This window comes from Azolla caroliniana, unplaced genomic scaffold (assembly GCF_043228905.1).
Source record: "Azolla caroliniana isolate FFs.n. ecotype wild unplaced genomic scaffold, voAzoCaro1.0.p SCAF_650, whole genome shotgun sequence".
NCBI classification, from domain to species: domain Eukaryota; kingdom Viridiplantae; phylum Streptophyta; class Polypodiopsida; order Salviniales; family Salviniaceae; genus Azolla; species Azolla caroliniana.
Window position 1 is genome coordinate 4872 of NW_028231085.1, and position 11160 is coordinate 16031.

Here is an 11160-nt window from a genome sequence, read left to right on the forward strand (position 1 = left end):
AACAAAGCACATAGAAGTGCATTATCACTTTGTTCGTGAGCGGGTCCTGAGCGGTGAAGTTGAACTTCGGTATTTTCACACGGATTGGCAGGTTGCCGACATCTTCACCAAGCCGCTTGGATCGGACACGTTGCAACATTTTTCGGAGATTCCTGGCATTCAACATCTCGATGTGCCGCACTTGAGGGGGAGAGTAGGACCGTGAACGGATGGCACCGGACAAGGAGTCGGAGAGGAAGAAAGAACCAGGGGGGGAGGTAAGAAGAAAAATGAAGCCAAGCTAACCAAAGGAGTGGGCACATCCGAACAAGTCGGAGAAAGCGGCAAAGGCGGTAGAGTCAAGAAGGACAGAACCGATCGGAAGCAGGCCAAGACCCGAACGTGGTCCGATGTGGTGAAGGTCCTAAAAATAGAAGACGAGTTGGAGACTATCAACTCGGACAAGAGCCGAAACGAGTAGGAGGCAACCGATTCCGACAAGAGCTGGAACGAAATGGAGGAAGCCGATTCGGTTCAAGATTCGGAGGAGTCGGATGAACTAAAGGCCAAGCGGACGAGAAGGTAGCGGAAGTTGACACTGATATAGAGGAACCGATGGGTAGACAAGTGTCGAAGTCATAGCAGTAAGGGAACTGAGAGTTTTAGACCGTGAGGTCGATACAAGGAGTGCGCGCAGTATACAATCGGTGGATGGGTGTATGTGAGGGAGAATGAGAGTGAAAGAGAGAGAGAGAGAGAGAGAAAGATGAGAAAGATATATATGTACAAAGTTTAGAGAAAGAGAGAGATACACTAAAAACTAATTCATATTAACAAACTTAAAAGGTAATACAAAGGAATGGTCGATGTGGCAAACTAGTTTCGCTCTTAAAGAGCTCATCAGTGCACATGACCATGTAGAATTTGAGGGGTTTTTATAGGGAAGATAAGGGGGGGGGGGAGTGTGTGTGTGTGTGTATGTGTGTGTGAGTGTTCAAATTTGATGATGTGGGAGGTATGGGGGTTGATATATTTGGTGTGGGATAAAAGATTTTATGGGCTTATTTGAAAACAAGTAGGGGAGTGTGAGAGAGAAAGAGAGAGGAAGGGTAGAAGAGAAGTGTGTGATGTGGGAGTTAGGGAGGGTGAAGTATATTGGTGTGTATGAAAAGATTGTATGGAGATCTTTGAAAACAGGAGGGGGGTATGAGAGGGCAAGGGTAGGAAGCTAAATTGAGAACAATTGGAGGGTAGATTGGAAATTAAAGTGGAGGAGGAAAGGGTAGAGTGAGATTAAGAAGAATGAAAGAGGGAGGGATAGAAGAATATTACAAAAAGAGGGAGGGGTAGAGCGATAATAGAACACCAACGGATGTGAGCAACCATGTGCGGTCCTCACAAGAGACACAAACACCAACGGAAATGAGCGACCATGTGCGGTCCTCACCGGGAATTGGAACACCAATGAGCATGAGAGACCACATACAGTCCTCACCAAAGACGCGAACACCAACGGGCATGAGCGATCATGTGTGGTCCTCACCGGAGACACGAACACCAACAGATGTGAGCGACCTTGCACGGTCCTCACCGGGAACTGGAACAATTGACGACAATGAAGGCTAGGCAAAGTAGTGTTGATGACGACAACAAGAGAGTTGAAGATGATGATGTCGAAGACGAGGCAATGAAGGTAATGATGTTGATGAAGCGACTTTGGAAGAAATGAGTTTGACTATGGCAATGATGGAAACAGAGAAAGAGATAAAGAGGATAAGAAACATAGAGATCGAGGTGTTGAGGTTCTGAAGAAACAAAAATACACAGATATAGAGGATGAGAGAAAACACAAAGACAAGGATGAAGGTGATAGGAAAGACAGTGAAAGGGACGGAGATAATAAGAAACACATTGATAGAGATAGAAACCATAGGAAACACACAGAGAAGGATGACAATGACAAAAAATGCAAAGATAGGGATGTGGAAGATGATAAGAAGTGCAAAGATAGAGATGATGATGAGAATAAACTAAGAGATAGAGATGGTGAGGAAGATAGAAAACGAAGGGATGTTGATGATGGTAACTCTAGAACCAATGACGGTGACGATGGTAACTCTAGAAGCAAGGGCAATGACGAAGATGGGTAATGCTTCTAGTAGGGAGGGATTCAAACTATCAAGGACACACCAACGCTAGACTATGACAAAGCACAGATGACAAGGCTACGACTGATAAGGTTACGAATGTGGAACTCGACGTGATGATGCTAGAAACTCGAGAAGTTGGGAGCAATGAGATGAGGAACTTAAGACTCTAGGAACAATACAAGAGCATAAAGACAAAGATGTAAATCAAGGAGAGAAGATGGGCTAAACAAGAATACTAGATTGATGTGTCAATGACTGGTGTTGAATCCCTACAAAGGGACCAAGGAGGTTACAAGTATTTATACTTTGGGTCGAAGTACATGCATTATAATATTTTGGAGAATATTCTAGAACCCTCTAGAACCTTCTAGTTCTAAAACTTTCTAAAAGCTCCTAGAACTTGAAATAGATAATCTACTAATAATCTACTAAGATATACATAACATGACCATATATTTGGATGTGTTGGTTAGAACACAATACTTGCCTATATATGTCAAGAGGTCAAGAGTTCTAGAACCTTATAGTTCTAAAACTTTCTAAACACTCCTAGAACTTGAAATAGATAATCTACTAATAATCTACTAAGGTATATATAACATGACCATATATTTGGATGTATTGGTTAGAACACAATACTTGACAATACTTGACTATATATGTCAAGAGGTCAAGAGTTCAAATCTTGACATGAATGGAGAGAGTTAATGTAGTGTAAACTGGTCAGGAAAGGGCAAGTGTTTAATCTGCCTATAACACACATCCATCGACCCCCTATTGATGAAGACCACTTGAGATTAGAGAGCCACATCGAATGCATGTTCAAAATCTCAAGAAAAAAATGAAAATTAATCCTCATGCTACCGTTGTGCCTTTTATTGTTATGGTGGATCCTGAAGAATGTGAAACCATTGAAGATTTTGATATAAGAAAGCATGATCAATATAATTACTTTGTCATTGGTGGATCGCATTCAGCGGAGGCACGTCGGCAACTTGTGAGAGAACATCCAACGACTTTCTTCTTCAAGTATGTCGAGTGCAAAATTTACTTGGGTCTCACAACTGAAGAGGCAAAGTTGTTGGCATGGGACCACAATAACGATAATGACTATAGGTAGAAAATGTCATCGATTGAGCGTATAAGGTTCTTCCACCACGAGTGTTTGGACGTCAAACAAAAGTTTGGTGTGATGCTACATCCAAGCCTACGACGTCAATGCTTCCATGAAGTCGGCATTGTGGTAGATGATAATGTTAAGTCCGATGGTCCTCGAAAAATATGAGTCTTGGTTTCAACTGGCCTTTAGAGATGGAGAAGTATGGGACCTACAAGATCAAATCTTGTCAATGTGGGAGAATAAGGAGGTCAAGGGTCAACGACAAAAGAAATTTAAGGTAGACCCTCAACTAGAATTAAAGTCACAAGCGGCCAAGAAAATTGACTTGACAATTGAAGAAGCGGCTGACGACATGAAGTTGTCTCTGTGGAGAGCGATGCAAGGTATTAAGGACGAGCAGCTTCTTGTGTCTGTTTTGTCAAGGGTTGTGGCCAAAGATTTAAGCCTTGAAGAAATGGTCACTCAGTTCAATAAGTAAGTCTTTCAAATACTGATATTGAAGTCTATATGGTGCAATTGAAATTTCTAATCTCGTTTTCTAATTTCATAGTCATAAGGTGTACATGAAGATCCAAGAAGTTATGATGAAACAACTTGGATGTATAACTTGGGAACAAGTGACCGAGGATTATCCTCTAACGTCTTCATATAAGGCGTTATCAGAGTATTTTATTCCATTCAAGGATTGGGTTAGTATTGGTGGTTTTTCATTAAGCTTTCATCATATCTAGAGCTTGTATAATAAAACTTGATGTCCTATTGCTTCTATTAAAAAACGTGTCATGGCAAGAAACAAGGAGAAGTTAAGGATATATACAATTTCCGGACATCCTTCCTTGCACATCTCGAGAGAGCCAGAAAAGAAAAGGATCGTCGCTTAGTCAAGGCGTACAAAATGGAGGAAGATAGCTCCTTCAAAAAATTTAGCCACAAAAAAGATATTATGAGAGATCTTTACTACAATGTGGTTTGCGGCGATGTCGTTGACATGATCCAAAAAGTGCCAAAGAAGGAATATACACTAATGATTGCGGATATTCCTTACGGATTTCGAATGGCAGGGTCATCATACGACGATGAACCGTTTAGGTTTAAACAATTGGAGAAGATGGTCAAGGATTTTGCTGAGCTAACAATTGTATCCTTGTGGAGAATAGTTTTCTTTCATAGTATGGACCAAGGGTACTCGGTAGCTCAAGCTTTGAGATCTCGTTGCCATGGCATCGAGAACCTTGCATGGTAAGGATTATTTATATGTCTCATTCACTATATTGCCTTTCTTAAGATTGTTCAATCTATTCTTAACTCGATGTAATATTTTTTATAGGATAAAAACCAATGTAAATAGAGGGCCAACTTTTCGGTTCGTTAATGCCATTGAATACATCACGGTTGGCTACTTCGATGAAATTAAGAAACAAAGAATCAAGGAGCATTCTAATGAAGTGGGAGGTTCAAATATGCCGGTGTATCCAGCAGTGATACGGAAATTGCAACATGTCACCACGACAGAACGGGGACTTGTCAACCCATACCAAAAACCTCAACAACTTATGATGCGCTTGATCGAGATGTTTTTTGTCGAAGGAGATTGGATATTAGATCTCTTTTCTGGCACAGGTATTCCTCGAACTAGGGTAACGATCTTGAGATAACCAATACTGAATCTTTTTTGTTTGAGAACTAATTCTTCTTGTTACTTTCTTCACAGGAACAACGTTTGCATGTGCATTGAAGCTCTTTAGAAACACAGTTGCATTGGAGAAGGACGAGAAGCAGGTTATATTTATAAACATGAGGATTAAGGCTTTGTGGGGGTGCCCAAACTAGGACGAGGAGGTCGGTGCAAAGAACCTCGCTGATACAGAAAAGTTTCAACCTGCTTCGCGAGAGCCTATTCCTCCGTTAGCCGGGGAACCAGGGGAGCTAATAGAGCTTGATGATGAGCTTATAGAAGATATTTCATTGGCTCAACTAACAGGGGAAGCCAATGCACGTATAGCCGAAGAGACTTCTATACAGGATGATGAAGAAAATGACATTGACGATTTGATTGCTGTGTAATAGACTCTATGAAGAAAATGACATTGACGATTTGTTTGGATTTCACATTATTAATACAAATTTTGGGTTTTACTTGGTGGATTCTATTCTTTATAATCTTCTATATGTTTCAATTTTATTTTTATATACTTAGTTAGTAGACTTATGACATTGGTTTCACCGCGTGCATAGCTGACTACCAAATTTATGGAGAAACATGAATTAGTTTAAATTGAGGCTGATTTTGGTCCAAGTTTACCTTAACATAACATGGTCATAGAATTGTTGCCATGATTGTCCATGTTGTTATTATGGATCTTTGTCTGCTATTGTTAAAACTATTATGTTTCTATTCCATTGCTACTTAGATTGTGTAGTGTGTTGATAATGGTTCCATTAGCGTTATCCACATGTTTTTAAATGCTTGTAGTTGCACTAACGTTATCGTTTGGAGTTTGATCCCGTGTGAATCACCTAAGCGATAGAGTAGATTAATTTTAAATACAAGTATGAAAGCCTTAATAGGTTTGTTATTTCCAATCACATTATCCTAAAGTTCACTGTCTTACATTGTCCACAATTATATACATGAACGTATAGGTCAAAGTATAAATTATAACTCATTTTATTAGTATGGTTACAAGTACACCTCATACTTTTGTAAAACTTACCAAATTAATATAAGTCTTTAACTTAGTGTTTCCCATGTCACACATTAATGACATATTGAACCATTGTTGAACTTTATTATGCCTACATTAACTTATTAACATGTCCAAACTTGCATGATTTCTAATGATCTCCACTCGTAGACCTATCATGTATTTTTATATTTGCAAATTCTAGTCAAGTTGTGGAATATGTGATACTAGTGCATCCAATTTTTGTAGAGAGGAGGGTGTATTTGGATAGTTTCAAGAAGATTCTACAAGTGGAATGTGCAATCCTTCCACTTGTGAATGTGAACGTGTTAGTATACAACTAGCCCGAAATCCGGTCTTCCATGCCCGAACGTAGCATATTGAGGTGCACTACCACTATGTTCGGGAGTGTATCATCGGGGGAGACATCGATCTTCAACATGTCGGCACTGACCATGAAACGATTAATATCTTTAGCAAAGCGCTTGGAGCAGACAAGCTTCAACAATTTTTGATGGTGCTTGGCCCTTCGGCCACTCGACATCTCAAGCTTGAGGGGGAGGGAAGCCAGACAAGAACCGAGATGAGTCGGAAGCCAAAAGCAATGGAACCCAGAACCAACAAGTGTCGAAAACTGACAAGGGCGACGCCGAAAGCCGAACTAAAAGTTGGACAACACACTTGAGCTTAAGGGGGGTGTTGACACATCAAGCTCAACTAGTTTAGTCAACCGTGTAACTTAATACTTACATAAATAGGATTTAGTTAATGTGTTGACTATAAAGTCTTAAATAAGATTTTTTTACTTGTACTTAAGTGAGATACATTCTAGATCCCCCACTTCCAAGTTCATTTAATAGAGGACTTCCACCCTTGTACCTATATTCTCCTCTCACGTGTGCACCATTGCACATGCGATGTATACGTATCCCATTGTGGGTATTTTTGTAACTTGATGCTTATTATTATAGAGCCTTGCTCTTGTTAATCATCCCCCATTTTGTCATATTGTTCATAAGCGTACTTTCTCTCTCTCTCTCTCTCTCTCATTTAACTTCCTTTTTCTCTCACACACACACATATCACATAGTCTTCCGTTGCTTAATCACATACGTGATTAACTAATAGTTAATTACCTAATTATTTACAGATAATTAATCATAGTTTTGCTTTGATATCTCTTGTCCCAACTATGTTTTGAGGACTTTTTGAGACGCCCATGGTTTATAGTTGTCACACATGTGACCACCTTATATGCAGTATATAGTATAAGGTCCATGATCCATCCATACAATAACCACCTTATATGCAATATATAGTATAAGGTTCATCATTACCATCACGATTTATCTAGAGATGAGGGGATCCCATGGTGCATTAGGGATAGGGTATCATATCATATTCCATCCATTTTAAATTTTATTTAATCTACGAAAAAATAAAACAGAAACAATGTATTTATGTATGTATGTGTACGACTCCTTCCGTATTTCCATCCAAGCCTTCTTTTACTGCTGGAACTAACTAAACCATCTCCTTGCTTCGTGATCTACATCTGTAGGTAGATTCTGTGGAGTATTGCGATAATTACAGACAAACTTATCATCTAACGTCGGTATTATTTACAATTATTTATTGTAGCGCCTTTTTATCCGTTGGAAGACCCAGACATCATTATTTGGCTTACCTTAAAGCAGGGCCTCTTCATGAGAGGGTCTGAAATCGTTGCCAATAGACTGAGAATCAGAAAGCAACCCATCATTCTTTCTTCATCAAAGACAATATCCCAACACAACTCACAATGTATAGATTGCTTCCCACAAGATGCTTCTACTTGTGCCTCTGCTATACAATGGTGTGGAGAGACACATGCTCTTTCTCTTGGCCACATCATCTACGCTCACATACTTTCCCATAGCTACATACATGGCCATGTCCACATGGAAAGCCTCCTCATGAACATGTATGTGAAATGTGGCTCAATCCAGGATGCCATATGCATCTTCCATCACATGCATCATCCATGTGTATTTGCATTCAATTACACAATTAAGATTTATGCAAATCAAGGTAAAGAAGAAAAAGCTTTTACTCTCTTTAATCGAATGTCAGAGTGCGGGGTTTCCCCAAATCAGGTAACATATACTGCTATCCTTTCTATGCTATCTAAGATCAAAGATGGTGTTCAAGCAGGCAAGAAGTTGCATATATACATAATCTATGGCAGCTTCAACAATGACGTTATCTTAAGGACGTCCCTTCTTAACATGTATGGTAAATGTGATAGCTTATGTGATGCGGAGAAGGTGTTCGATGCAATGATAGAGCAAAATCTGGTCACATGGACCACCTTGATTTCATTGTATATATATCATGGTGAGAGAAACAGGGCATTCCAAGCACTTTCTCAACTTTTTCATCAAGGACTTTTGCCAAATCGGGTTAGTTTTCTTACTATTCTTTCTGCATGTAAGGATCCTATGTGTTTACCTGATGGCAAAAGGGTGCATGCCACCATAGTTTGTAATGAAGCTCATCAAGATATTAGCATCATGAATGCTCTTGTTAACATGTACGGGAAATGTGGTACTCTTGAGGACACACGCAGGTTTTTTGATGCAATGCACACATATGATATTATCTCGTATAGTAGCATGATTGCCTTCTATTCCCGACAATATAATATCAGGGAAGTCATAATGCTTTCTGAGGGCATGCAAATACATGAGATCACACCCAATGATGTGACTTTTATCAATATTTTGGGTGCATTTTCTAGCCATGAAGTGTTGGAGGAAGCTAGACTAGTCCACATACAAATCCAATGCTATGGATATGAGGTCCATATGAGTGTGGCAAATGCCATTATAGCAATGTATGGTAGGTGTTGGAGGTTAGAAGATGCTTACAATGTTTTTGATAAAATACTATACAAGGATGTGGCCTCATGGAATTCTATTATTGGTGCTCATGTTGAGCAAAAGCAGATTGAAGTAGCTTTGAGATTGTTTGAAGAAATGCAAAACAAGAAGGGTATTTTTCCAGACGTTTTTACATTCATAAGTCTTCTCAAAGCATGCACAGCCTCCCTAGCTTCGGAGAATGCAATGTTATTACATGTTTGTATTTGTGAGGATGGGTTAGAGCACTCTCTAGATATCAACACTTCGCTTATTCATGCGTATAGTAAGTGTAATGGCTTACAAGATGCACAAAAAGTATTTGATAGAATGGTGAAGCATAACAAAGTATCCTGGAACTCTATAATTGGTGCTTATGTCTATCATGGAAAACACGAAGTGGCACATCGTTTGTTCTTTAGAATGATTGATGAGGAAGGAAAATTCCCAGATAAAGTAACAATTGTGAACATCCTTGGTGCTATTGTGAGGTCAGAAACCCTATTTGAAGGCAAAGAGCTCCACAAGTTCCTACTTGATCATGGTTACACCATAGATGAAGTTATGGGATCTTCACTTATTAACATGTATGGAAAATGTGGAGACATAGGAGGTGCTAAGGATGTCTTTGACAATATAAAGGAACAGGCAACAGTGGTTTCTTGGACTTCTATGATAAGGGTATATGTAGAGCATGAGCAAGGTGAGAAAGCACTACAATTATTTAGCCAAATGATAGCAGAAAAAACACATCTAATACCAGATGCTGTTACTTTTATTACAATCCTAGCTGCATGTGCAAATCAAAGCTCCTTAGATGATGGAAAGTGTGTTCATGCTTGTATTCTTGAGTGTGGCCTTGATAGTGTTATAGATGTGAGCAATGCTATTGTTAACATGTATGGTAAGTGTGGTTGTGTGAAGAGTGCATGGATGATGTTCGATACATTGCATGAGCATGACATTTGCTCATGGAACTCTTTACTCGCAGTTTATGCTCAACATGGTTTCGGGAAAGAAGTCATTCATCTTGTAAGCATAATGGAGGAAAGACATGTGCGACCAGATAAGTTTACCTTTACCATAGTGCTCTCTGCTTGTAGTCATGGAGGCTTGATCCATGAAGGATGTAAATATTTCACAAGAATGATTGAAGTATGTTATAGCAATATGCACCCTTGTGAAGATCATTTTGTATGTATGATAGATCTTCTAGGAAGAGCTGGTCTTGCAGATGTTGCTAGACAGTTGGTGGTCCATTACCTACCATTTCAACCTACAGTTGTGGCTTATACAACGTTTCTTGGGGCTTGCCAACTAGATGACGAGGGTGCGGTAGTACAAGGAGTTTTTCTTGCAAAATACATCATTGAGCTCAAACCGCAAACTTCAGCTTCATATATCATTCTATCAAACATGTATTCTTTGATGGAGAGTATATCTTGTAAAGATGGTAGTTGTTGTCAAGCCCCAACTCTATGGGGGTTTTGAATTGCACTCAAACATGGTTCGGAATAAGACAATGGGGACAAAAAATGTATCATGTTTATTATATAAGTAAACGAGATTACATTGAGAAGGTTATTACACTCTCCTTAGAGCCCAAAATGATGAGTGGGAGAGAATGTGAGAGAAATAGACAATTAGAGAATCAGAGAATTAGTTACAAAATGAGGAATGCTCCTCCTTATGTAGGCTAAATATGGTCGTTGGGACTAACCGTTGTTGTATAGTCCCTTGAGGCTGCCCGTTGTTATTGGGTTGTCCCAACCCAAGGGGCTGCCTTTTTTGGGACCAGGACTAATGAATGAGTTGGGATTGCTTAGGGCAATCCCAACTTTGGTTGGGACTACTTGGGAAGTTGAAAATGTCCCAATCTTGGTTGGGACTAGTCGGGATTGGCCCCTTTGGTGAGTCCCGCCCTCTTGTAGTGCAGGGTTTAGGGTTTAGGACGCCCTAAAGCTACCCACATGATTAACTCCTTTCGAGTGGCCCCATGCCCTATTAGTGTAGACCATTGCTTCCTATACTTTGAGCCACAATGCGGCACCTCCAGCGCCACCAACTCTAGTCAACCAAACCATCACACCACAATACATTTCACGCATGAGCTCTCTAACATCTACTCCCGACATGTTCAAGTCGATCTCTCCTCGCTAATTCTTCCCTACCTTTAGAGAACCTCACTACATAACTCACACACATACTTCACTTGGCAACAATTAGTAGCTTCCCCTACACAAAACACTCCAATCACAGTAGTATAGGGTCTATGCCACATAATAGGTGGTAAGATGAGGATTGTAGAGACTTGTATAGACAACTTA

The 11160-nt window shown here is 39.8% G+C and overlaps 1 protein-coding gene across 1 annotated transcript; it reads left to right on the plus strand.

Annotated features, from left to right (window-relative positions):
* The first annotated feature begins 1594 nt into the window (after positions 1 to 1594).
* LOC147847797 (putative pentatricopeptide repeat-containing protein At3g01580) lies at positions 1595 to 10416 on the plus strand. Its single transcript, XM_087338818.1, has 4 exons — positions 1595 to 1680; positions 1736 to 2061; positions 7575 to 9536; positions 9825 to 10416. Exons 1-4 carry the CDS (start codon positions 1595 to 1597, stop codon positions 10322 to 10324), a joined length of 2874 nt encoding a protein of 957 aa, XP_087194944.1. The 3' UTR covers positions 10325 to 10416.
* The last annotated feature ends 744 nt before the right edge of the window (positions 10417 to 11160 follow it).